The sequence below is a fragment of the Echeneis naucrates genome, chromosome 4 (genome assembly GCF_900963305.1).
Source record: "Echeneis naucrates chromosome 4, fEcheNa1.1, whole genome shotgun sequence".
Taxonomy (NCBI): domain Eukaryota; kingdom Metazoa; phylum Chordata; class Actinopteri; order Carangiformes; family Echeneidae; genus Echeneis; species Echeneis naucrates.
In genome coordinates, this window is record NC_042514.1 from 1,231,568 (window position 1) to 1,243,673 (window position 12,106).

The 12,106-nt window shown below is 42.4% G+C and overlaps 1 protein-coding gene across 1 annotated transcript; it reads right to left on the bottom strand.

Annotated features, from left to right (window-relative positions):
* Positions 1 to 5,032: 5,032 nt before the first annotated feature.
* Positions 5,033 to 11,895, bottom strand: LOC115042026 (uncharacterized). Its single transcript, XM_029500024.1, has 9 exons — positions 11,619 to 11,895; positions 11,198 to 11,350; positions 10,833 to 10,938; positions 10,533 to 10,656; positions 7,834 to 10,275; positions 7,537 to 7,705; positions 7,252 to 7,414; positions 7,018 to 7,150; positions 5,033 to 6,418 (listed from the first exon to the last, which is right to left on the bottom strand). The coding sequence occupies exons 1-9, from the start codon at positions 11,684 to 11,686 to the stop codon at positions 6,252 to 6,254; spliced, it is 3,525 nt and encodes a 1,174-aa protein (XP_029355884.1). The 5' UTR covers positions 11,687 to 11,895; the 3' UTR covers positions 5,033 to 6,251.
* Positions 11,896 to 12,106: the final 211 nt, after the last annotated feature.

A 12,106-nucleotide genomic window follows, 5' to 3' on the forward strand; every position in this document is an offset into this window, starting at 1 on the left:
TGTACCTGCAGGCAGACCGACAAACCACAGCACCCTCGCCAGGAATGTCAGCCCCCCCCACCGTCATAGGACAGAGAGAGAGAGACAAACTGGGGTTTCCACTGCGACGTGTGTTTTAAGGCCTGAGCAGCAAAAATCTGATCTGAAAATCTTAAATCTGACAAAATCTTTTTTTTTTTTCTTTCTTTTTTTTTTTTTGGCGGGGGGTGGGGGTGATTTAAAAAAAAAACAGATAAGCAGCTGTGGAAATCAAATCTGTATTCAAGCCCAGACATTTTACTGGATCTCTTAAAAACAAGTTGAAAAGAGACTTTGGACTTTTGTGTGACTGAAGTTTGAACTGTGACGAGTCAGAATGCTTCTTTCTGAGGACCTAAAATTAGCTGACAGTGGAGGATGTGGTGACTTTTACAGCTAAAGTATTATTTTATTAAACAAATGCCAAAACTTTTAGGGCAACATTCCTTTGTTTCTTTACCTGATGAAAGAGTCTCCTCTGACGGTAAAAATAAAATAAAGATCAGCACGTTTGCACGCTGCCACAAAATGGAGCATGGAGCTTCTTTTATCTGGAAGTAATCGAAAAACTTTTTATTGTATCTTTCACACAAAGTTATTCTGCTAGTTTGCCATTTGTGCTCCTCATGCAGCTCTGACGTTTTTAGACTTTATAGTTTTCTTTCATTTGCAATCTGCTCAGCATGTGTTTTTTTTTTTTTTTTTTTTTTTTTTTTAATCTGTGCATCACATTCAGCCTGCCAGCTCAGAGAAGGTCAGCAGTGAGCTCCGTCGGTTCACCTCTGCCGCCGCTCCTCCGTTCTGTTGTTTGTCCCCAAAGTGAAGATAAGGCGTTGTTCCCAACATCCACTTTTGTTCTTTCCTTTTCCCTCTCTTTTTTTTTTTAAATATATATTTATCCTCAAAACGCCTCTTGAAAATTTCAAGTTTCACAAGTCACATCATCATCCTCCAGCCCCTGCCCGAACCCCCCAACATCCACTTATCTAAAAATGATTCAGTGGTTAAATGTCAGAGCTGTCGGTGCCATTAAGGCCACCACGTTTGAAGGAAGGACACCCCCGTCTGCCCCTCCTTGTTCCCCTCACCCCCCCCCAAGGCTGGTTTCAGGGCTGATGTGCAGACCTTGTCATTCAGATTAGGGCCACGTTGTCAGCTCAGGGCACCCCCCCGTCTCTGGTTGCGTGTCCTGGATCTTTCTTCCTGTCACCCCCGTCCTCCGGCCAGAGAAGACCTTATAAAGCAACATTCCTTCTCATCCACTTCTGTCAGTCAAGTCTCTGCTGGGGAGGGAGGACGGAGGACAGAGGCTGATTTAGCAGCGTTCCTCACAGCAAGGACTGTGCTTTTTTTTTTTTTGGTCCAAGCTTTGGGAGACGTGTCAGCAGCCGGCAAACTACATATTTATTTATTTTTTTATAATGTGATTGAGGTATTTTGAGTGATGATGTAGTGTCTGCTTGCAGCTGACGGGCTTTTCAGAAGAATACGTGAACCGAGACACTCTGGGAAACGACAGCTCTTTGTGATCTGAAGGAGAGATGAGATGCAGCACATTCGCCGCCGTCGGCCGCGTGCAGGAAACTTTAACAATCGTCGTGATTACTGTTTAATGTGTTGCTGCTTCAGAGCACAGATGAGTCAGTGTTATTTTTAACGCTGTTTTCTGGGTGAAAATAGTGGATGAGTTATCCACCTTGCTGTCGTCTCCTGCCCGTCAGTTTCCCAACACCATGTTTATCACCCAACCACATCTTGACTCATCTTCATCGCAGTTTCTGCTGCAGCTCTTTGGCGTTTCATTTCTGTGCGTCTCACAAACGCTCTGCTTAATCAGAGCTTCTCATCATGGACAAAAAACAAAAAAACAACAGTGTGTAATAAAATCTTTCACACACAAGAGGAAAACAACAACAAAAAAAAAGAAAACAGCCGATGTTCAGCCACAGTGACACATAACGAGAACAACAGATGCTCTCGATCTGGGTGAGTCTGCAGTTTCAGATTCGGTCTCTGCCTTATCCTCCACCACGCATGAGGCCGCTGCACTCCAACACGCTGCATCATGACGGGCTGCAGCCTCCGCCCAGGTGTTGTGTTCACTGAAACTTGCTATGAGTCATCAGTTTCAATATGACTTCCCCCTTCTAACTGCTACTCGTAGTGAAAGAAAAATGTGTTCCCACACACGGCGTCACACTGACCGCATCTCATTGGTGACGATCAAATCCTTTGCCAGGATTTGAGACGAGGCGGAGCTTGCTTCTGTGGTGTCAGAGAACAGAGCACATTTGTTTCAGTCAAACAGCATTTGATGTTTATCTGCATGTTTGTTTCTTCCTATTAATCTTTTTCTCTCTCTCTCTTATCTGCAGGTACAGGGAATGATGCGGGGGGGGGGGGGGGGGGGGGGGGCATCAGGTGATGTTCACCTAAAAGGCTGAAAGAAGATTTAGAGTTATTGTTCCATCTTTGAAGCTCATAGAAGTTGATGGAAAAGATGGCATCATCAAAGTCTGATAAAACACTCCTGATTCTTTTAGTATCCCCTCGGCTCAGGGAATGAAAAGATCGGGGGGGCGTTGTCATGAAGAGAGAGTTTCTCCGCCTACACTTAAGACTTGCTGCCTCTGCATCTGTAAGCAGAATGTCATCTCTGGTCACCATCAGGTCCGTGCTCGCCCCAGTGAACATTCAACGCTGTCGGTGAGTTTGAGCTAAATTGAAAAAACCATCGACCGTTGATTGTACCCTGTGGCCATGCCTTTGTCGCTCAGCCTCCCCCCGCTCAAAAAAATAAAATAAACCTGCAAAAGTTTCAGATGACTCCTGCACCAACCACAGGAAGAGCATGGTGCCCTCAAAACAAACAAACAAAGAAAAAATGGCTTCAGGTTCCAAAGCAACAGCAAAGGTCACAATCAACATTCATTGCTGTCGGTGGGTTTAACTGTGTGGAAGAGCTCACTGAACGATGAATGCAACTGTGTCCCAGATTTCGTCCCACCGTCACCACGAATAGCGTCACGATATGCTGATGACGGCATTGTTTATTTCTCACCCTGCCCCATCCCCCACCTCCCACCGTCAGCCGGCGAACACAGGCAGCGTTGAATTGACAGGCAGCTCAGATTTCATCTCCATCACGCTGGCTGGGCGGCCCCTCCCACCAAACCCCCGCCAGTCGGGTTTCAACAGCAGGGGGGGATTAAAGATGCAGGAGATAGTTGGGAAATAAAATGACCTTTAAAGGAAAATATACCAAGAACATTTGGCTGCCATCACACTGAAGGTTTGATAAATGATTTAGTTGTTGGAAAAAATTCAAAAAAAGAAACAAATAAGAGGTGAGAACGTTTTCCGAAAAGCTGCAGGATAAAATGATTAATGACCTTTTAGAAATAATAGAATTTTAAGCAAAAACCAAAAAAGGTGAGCATGTAAAAGAACTGTTATATTAAAATATGTGCCAATTTTTATGTCTGAAACATTAAAGAACGATGAATTTAAACAACTTTACTGTGTTTTTCTGTTTGTCACTTGTTTTTGTACATTAAATCAACTGTCACAACTGAATGTTAAGAATAAAATTAACTCAATTACTCTTGCTGACTGAAGCAGCACTTTGCCGCTTCCATTTAAATGGAAACATTTCAGTAACACTCTTAATTAGCTTCTTATTTACCAACTTTATTCTACTAGGTTTAATTAATATTCCAAATTTAGCTTTTACTGCAAGAACCAATAGATAAACATTGTTACGTCTTTTTATAGTGACAATATTTTAACTTAACTGGAGGAGAAAGTTATAAAACTGGAAATTATTTAAATAAGTTGCTCTAAATCTTTTTGTGAAAAGGAAATATTGGAATAATTTGGATTTAAGAGATTAATCACACAACACACTATTACAACAGACCTCATTTTTAACAGTTCTTTTGTCATTTTATATTGTGTCCTATTTATTATTGTTAAACTGCGAACATTTGACAACAAAATAGTTTTGTTGCTTTCAGTCTGCCTAAGTGAAAACACATTTTGCAAAATAATTACACAATTTCTTAATTCCACTGAATGACACTTTAATTCTATATTAATATATTTTATACTGTCTGTAGCTGGACCCCTTTTATGTGTGTGTCCACTAAACTCTGTTTTTTCCCACCATGAGACAATTAAAAGTAATTTAGGTAAATAAATGCACCAAATGTGCTGCTAAAACACAAACACACAAATATAATTGTGTGCCTACAGCTGGTGCTGGAGGATGATGTGTTTGTGTGTATATTTATATCTATAAATAAATACACACAAACAAATATTTTTTTCTAAGAATACAGCTATTATTTAATAACTGCATTTACATATTATTAAATCTTAGACAATTAGGTTAGATGAGCGGAAAAGGTGTCACTTGTGTTACGATAGTTTGACGTGTCAGCTAAGCCACAGAAGACTTTGTGCCTGTTTACTGTACAAACCACCGTGATGTTTGTAAGAAGTCCCAGACCGACCATTACCAAGAAGCTGCATGAGTCATGAAAGCAGTAATTGAAGCCCATCGTGCCTAAATTAAATGTTTGAATGAAAAGAGAAACAGCTTCTTGTCACACTTTTAGTTCTTAAGTGTTTTTTTTTTTAACTGAAGCTCTTCTTGACAAAAAAACTATTAAAATAAATATGTGCATCAATTCAGAATATCTTGTTGAAGATTGGTATTAAACATTCAAAAAACTGGCCGTGTTCCATTAAATATATATACTTCCTATATTAACACTGATAACAAATTACTGAATCACAGAAATATCATGTTTTTATTGCTCCATTTCAGGCATGGCAGCAGATTTAATGACTCCATTTGTCCAGCAGAGGGACATCAATGAACGGGACATTAAAACAACCAGTCGTCCTTTTTAGTTTTATGTCCTTTGTATTTTTTTTTTAAACACATAAATGCAAGAGAAATGAAAAAACGACAGAAACAAAAAAAAAAAACTGTGTATGCAGACAAATATTGATTATTGTTACACAGCGGATACAAAAATTGATCACAATGAAGTCTGTATTTATAACCTGAAACCTGAAGAAGGGTGTGTTTGTTTTTCGGTCACGATTGAAACATTAACGTTTAACTAACAGAAGTAGTGATTTCCATGTCATTAATTTCATGATGTCAAGTTAATGCTATAGATCAGGTGTTTGGGAAGGGAGAAGGTGGAAAACATTATTTTAGAATAAATGGGTTTGTTTGGTTTCTGTTTTCTGAGGAATAAAGCTGAGCAGAGAAGGAAAGATGGTTCAAACTTATCTTGATGAATAAATCTCAACTTGTGATTTCTTTTTAATAACTTACATAAAAAAGATAGTGGCATCAGTTTCTTCTACAGAACGAAGAATAATACAAAACTGGTTCAGGCTCTAACTTTGGACATTTAACACTTTTACACATTTCTAAAACCAGAACGAATTCCAACTGACAGCATATTTAACAAACACTGGCTCTCTAAAACTCTACACCTCTTGTTGTTCCCTTCATGAAACCTACATCTATTTTAAGCATGATCAACTCTCAGGTCTTTTTTGTAATCTTCACTCTCCCAAACTTTTATTTTTTAAGACATTATATTTTGAAATGTTGATGGAAAAGCTTATTTTGACTAGATAGTGTCAGATATCGGAATCAATCTGAAAAACTTTTACTATAAAAGATGAAAATAAAGGTCCCACTGAGAAAACATGTTTGGTTGTGACTGATGGGTGAGGTGAGCTTCAGTTCATGTTTTTATTAATTTTTTTATTAATTAATTAATTAAGTATTCTGGTGACTCGTCTCATCTGGTTTAGGCAATGAGGGACACTTTCCCAACCTGCTTACGTACATAGATAAAGAAATGAAATGAAAGCCGAACAAACCAGCTTGTCTACAAAAATAAACAAGCTAAACTGAAATGTTTTCAGCGTTTTAACGGCTCCACTGCCGCCCTCAATGAGGGATTTCAGACTATTTTGAGATTTTAAACAAGCAACATGATCCCAGCTAACCAGTTCAGTGTAAATATAAAGGGACGTCACGTGTGTGACAAAGTGCATTTTCCTGACGGAGTGGTCAAAGTTCACAGTTATGGGCCATTAAACTGAGTGTGTGTCAGACCAGGAGCTGCCCAATGACCTGAGCTGGTGTTACCCCCCCCCACACCCCGGTCACGTATTGCTGTTTGGATACTGTCAGGGGGCTACTGTCTGATATCTGCCGGTCTGAGCTGCCTCTCACCCTCAGCCAAGAAGATCTGCATGGCCCGGTACAGCAGATGGACGCCCAGCTCCCGCTTCTGCTTCGACTGCCAATTGGACACCACGCCGTAAAAGTCCCCTCGCTTCTGATTGGTCAGCATCTTCAAACCTGGAAAAGTGATTGGAGAATGAAGTTGGTTCATGAAAGGCTGTTTGTTTTTTTTTTAGTTTGTTTTTTGTTTTGTGTTCTTTGTGGCTTATCTTGATGTGGAAGATAGAAAATAATAATATATAATAGTTAGTGTGTCGCTTTAACATCCTGAGATAATTTTTAATTGCAACCTTTTACAAAATGAATAATACATGAAAATCTATGTTGTTGGTAAACATGGACATATGTCAGATGTAATAACTCAAAAAATGAATCCCACTTAGCATTAAATTATTGGAAAATAATAGTTGACTGTGTTTCTGCATTTTAAAAAAATAAGTGAAAAAATTAAATTAAATAATAAAACTTCTCTGGTTCTCATACCTTGAGTTTTTCGTTTTTTAAACCAGAAAAATACAATCTGTTCTGAAGATTGTTAACAGAGTCAAATTAAGGTAAAATTAAAGTTAAAGATCAGCTGTTTGCATCATTAAGTCCCTCTAGTTATGCCCCATTATGGATTTCATGTATGAGTAATAATGAACTGAACATTATGACAAAATAATCTTGACAGGCTGCTTTAGGAGCCGCTCAGACGTTCCCCTGCTGATACTCACCGATGGCCTCCACCATGCACGCCTCCCTTGTGTACGCCTCCACCGGAATCACGTTTTGGAAGCAGTGCAGGGAGATGACGCCCTGCCCGCCGTTCCACACGTTCAGGATGTGCTGCACTTTGGGGCACAGTTTCTGTCACCGAGAAGAAAAGGTCAATGATTTATCCAGATATTTCATATGTCATTAATTCGCATCTAATTTCAACTAAGACCGATCGGCGTATGCAGTCATACCTTCGAGGTCTTGTCCCCGCTGTAGTACTCTAAAGCCTCGTACAGGTGACTGTACGGACGGGAGCGTTTTCCTTTGCCCACGTAGAATATGGAGTGGATGAACGTCTGGAAACACTCCAACGGAGTGATGGTGTGACTGCGGAACGGGAGATTATTTGTCACCCTGACAGAGAAGAAAGAACAAGATTAGTTTAATTAGGTTTTTAGTTCTACTCCAGCAGTCCAGTACAGCTTTGTTGATTTTTATAATCAGTCTGCAGTGACAGTGCTGGAATGATGTTGGACCTCGGATCAAGCAGCAGGTAGTTGAAGCTGGACTTGATGATGCCCTCCCTCCACTTCCTGTTTTGATCTGGTTGGTCGAACTGCTGACACAATGCCTGCTCGTCTGCCTGGCAATCGGGCAGCTTGAAGGTTTGCAGAGCCCGACACAACTCTGGGCTGTAACCTAAATCTGCGGGAAATGAAAAGAAACTGCTCATTATCATTCAAACCACAAGTTCTGAAATAATATCATGAGATAATCATTCATATTTTTGTAAATAGTGATCAAGAAGTTGAAATAAAGGGCAGGCGCATCACCTGACTGTGGCTGCACTGTTTGTTTCTGGCGACACAGAGATGGAGATTTTGACTCCTGCAGCAGACGACACAGTCTTTTCATGTAGGTGGGCCTGGTCCGGCTGCTGATGGGACCCGGACTCTCCCCCAGCTCCACCAGCCTCAATCTCAGCTCCCTGTCAGTGATCCCTTTAGTCTCTGGCAGTAATCTGTCCCTGTCTTCTTCATTGTGACCTTCCCGCTTCACCGTCGGGGGATCCTGGTTTTCCTTGCCTCTGTTGCCCATCAAACTCATCTGCATTGAGCGCCAGTCATAGATTACAGTCTCTTCGCTGCTGGTGGTGGTGCTCATGCTGGAGCTGAGTGAGGTGTTGGCGGTAGGTGGGACATGGGTCTCGATCAGCATGTGGCCCTGTTCTGTATCTGTGTAGAGGTACTCCACCGGTTCGTCCAGGTCCTGAATGTGTGGACGTCCTCCGGGTGTGTAGGACAGGTTCGCCAGTTGCTGAGGCCTGCAGCGACTCGACAACCTGTTCATGCTGTATCGGGGGGTGCATCCGGTTCCTGGAGTGCATGGAAGGTCAGAGTCTTCCCTGGACCTCCTGGGAGAAAAACAGTCGGAGTTGGATGAAGATGACACAGAGTCAAGCTGAGAGTTGCTATCCTCAGTGATCCAGAGATCTTCGTTCTTCAGGCTCTCCATGTTTCCCTCAACAGGGCCAGAAATTACATCTTCCCTTGTCTTTTCCTCATCTGCACTTGTCAGATCATCAATCAGGAAATCCCCAACCTGAGCAAGATCCCTTTCTTGGCATTGCATAGCAAGTGCAATCTCTGCAAGGTTTCTTTCATACGCATCCATCGAAGAGTCCTGGTTTTTCTCCAGTACGACTGTATCTGATAACGTCTGTGATTCACTGCTACTGCAGTTTACACTCTTGGAGAGGATGAGAGTATCCGCCTGGCTGTTGCTAACACTTGAGCCAACGCTCAGGGTGCTGGACTGTGTGTCTTGGCACTTCTCGGGAAGGAAGTCTCCTCCTGTGGATGGTGGACAATAAGGAGTGTGTGGTGAACTGTAATGGTCTCTACTGTTCTGAGACCTGGGCGTCTGGCGGGGGGCTCGAACTGGTGTAGGTAAGGTCTCCTCAAACAGAGACGACGTGACGAGGAGGCTTTCGGGCATTTTGCTTGTTCGCAGTGAGCAGCGACTCAACCTGGAGCGAGTGCGACCAGTCACAAAGGGACTGGGCGTGAAGGGAAGATCAGACAATTCCTCAAATGTCCCAACGGCACCATCAGATCTGGTGTCCAACATCTGCTGAGTGGACAACTTGTCAAGACCATCTTTGCTTGAAGTATCTACAACAGCATCACTACAAATGAAAGCATCCCGATTCGTTTGCTTGATTTCATTTAAAGTCAGTTTATTGATGAATCCTGGTAAATTGTCTAAACTTTCAGGTTTTGATTCTGTCTGGCGTTGAACGGGTGTGAGGTTAACATCTCGCTTCATTAATTCAGAGTCAGTAAAAATCTCCCCCTTTTTGTCAGATTGAGCCCCTGAAGAAGCCTTTCTGGGCAGTAAGGAAGCATCCAGAGCGCTGGTGTAGTGGTCGCTCTCACAGCTGCTGTATTGACTGCTGGCTGTCCTGCTGCTGCTGCTTCCATCTGAATGTTGTGCCTGTTCAGATATCTTCAGCTGTTTTCCTTTCACAGGCTCTTCTTCCTGTTCATCATCACTTTCTTCCACATCACGACGACTGATGACTGTTTTCTCCATGTCCTCACCTGTGCTGCTCTCCCTACAGAAAACATAAACATGGTCCGGTGAAGTGACGTCGATGCCTTGCTTGTGTAAAACAGTGGCCATACGTTCAGAATCCAGGAAGTCAGAGTACTCTGAAAGGTCAAAGGACCTGATGGCGGTGCTGCCGTCGACAGCAGGCTGCGATTTGGGAGATTCAGGGCTAAAAACAGGGAAATATTCATCTACATCCTTGAAGCTCACACTGTTACGGTTCACTCGCTTGGGGAGGACCGCTGAAAGTAAATCTTGTCTGGAGGGAGAAATTCTGCTATCAGAGGGCTCAGCATGTTCATCTGCCTCTAATGTGGAGACGACATCATCAGTCAATAAATCATCCTCCTTCAGAACTGGCATTGAAGCTGCAAGGCCCATGGCAGACATGCGTGTGCTGGATAATATGGAGGGACCTTCTGGGGCCCAATGTACAGAGGAATTGTTCCAGTCTTGCCTCTTGGTGTCCATATCAGAAATTCTGCTCTGAAACATTCCTTTGCAGCTTGGCCTCCCATTAACATTGAACATGTTAAAAAATGAAGAGCGTCGTGTGCTGCTCAGCAGGACATCACCGAAGTTACTGATCATAGATGAGTGAGAACTGAAGCTGTAGTCCGAATCATGATGGCTGGACATGTCTGTTTGGTCTGAATACATAGCTGAGAGACAAAAAAAGAGACAAGAAAAACTAACATTAGACAAACAGATGCTGGAAAAATAAAACCAGATCTCATTTGATATTTTTTTTCCACACAGTCTGTGCTTCTGAAAACTCTAACATCAGCACTTCGACTTAATTGAAAACAATTAGAAAGCTGCTGACAATCTGCTGTAAACCAAGAGACATTAAAAGCTGGACAAACACATTGTGATTTTGAGGATGAATGTTAAATAAACCCTAAAGAGACTTTCTTACAGTATTGGAATTGAGGCAAATTGTCCTCCTCTGTGTCCGCTGAGCTGGTCTGGTATTCCTGAAGGAGCAGAGCACATTTTCTATTCTCCTCCTGCTCTGCAAGCTGCCCCGGTGTTTTCCCCTCCTATGTGGATGGAGATAGCTAGCATAAACCAAACTGCATCTAATATCAGGGGAATGTGTAATTATTGATAATACTGGCAGTTGATTAGTGAAAGTCTGTTTAATTTCAAATTTTCATGTTCTGTGCCCATACACTTCCCCCGATCTAAAGTTAATACTGTGGAAAACAATTCTTACAAAATCTTTAATGTTCGGGTCCCCGCCGTTCATCAATAGCATCTTCAGATTTTGATAACATCCCCAAAGTGCGGCAATATGAAGAGGAGTCAAGCCATCTGACGACCTGGAAGAAATGACAGTAAATAGCATTATTTCAAGCTCAATTTCAGTTTCGTCTCTGTATTTTAATATGATTCCTGATGAGCATGATACTGGAAACATTACAGTGCGGTCACTGTAAGCATGCATACAGACAGAGTGTGGAAGATTCAAAAATCTAACCTTTGTTAACACACAGAGCAGATTTCCTTAATCAGATCTGACCAAGTTCCTCGAAAATTAAATGGGGTTGGGCTTTTGATTGAATTTTTGTGGAAACACACCTGACGTTGGGGTCCGCTCCGCGTTGAAGCAGCATTCTCAAGCAGCGTGTGTTCTTTTCAGACTCTTTGCCAACAGCCAAGTGTATGGCAGCCACCCCTTTTCTCCCCACAAGGTCAGGACAAGCTCCTTGTGAAAGAAGCAGCTGCACAGATCTGCCAAAGAAAACCATACATCATTGTTATGATGACAACTACAGCAGCTTCCAACAAAAGCTTACACAGAAATAATCAGATTTAGCATTTGTGACGTGAAGATGGTGGTCATTTAATCAAAGTGATAATAAAACTCTGCTGGAGACGCTTTTTGACTCAGTGACATGAAAACAGAAAGTCCAGCTGATACTAACTGGATATTATAATACTGAAGGCTGCAGCTGCCCCGGTCAGTCCCATGAACCCCCCTGATGAAAACAAAGGTCACCTGGGCTCTCCATCCTTCACGGCTTTACACAGCTGAGTTTGCAGCTCCTTCGTCCGTCCGTCCATCATCACAGCTGTCCGTTCATCGGTGACCTTTGACCTCAGGTCGGCGCATTCCAGTTTAGACCGAAATCGCACTTTTAATCGGAGCTAACATTAGCCTAGCCTAGCTTAGCCTTGCTGGCTACCGAGACGCTGCCGAAAACTACAAACTCCGTCAAGCAAGCATACATTTTGGTTTTTTGTTGTTGTTGCTTATTTTTCACTCTAAAATCCAAACTTCCTTCTGTTAGTCACTTCGGTGGTTTTTGTCTTTGAACTCGGGACACGGGATTGTTTGGTTTGTTGGCGGAAGTCAAACTTCCCTCCAAACAGAATGCTCCTCCTCTGTGGCTGGCGGAGGGTACAAGCACCGCCTCTTGGCGTCTCTGATTGGACGAGCGCTTCCCGCCCACCAATCAGGTCTCTTGAAACTAAAGCGCAGTAATA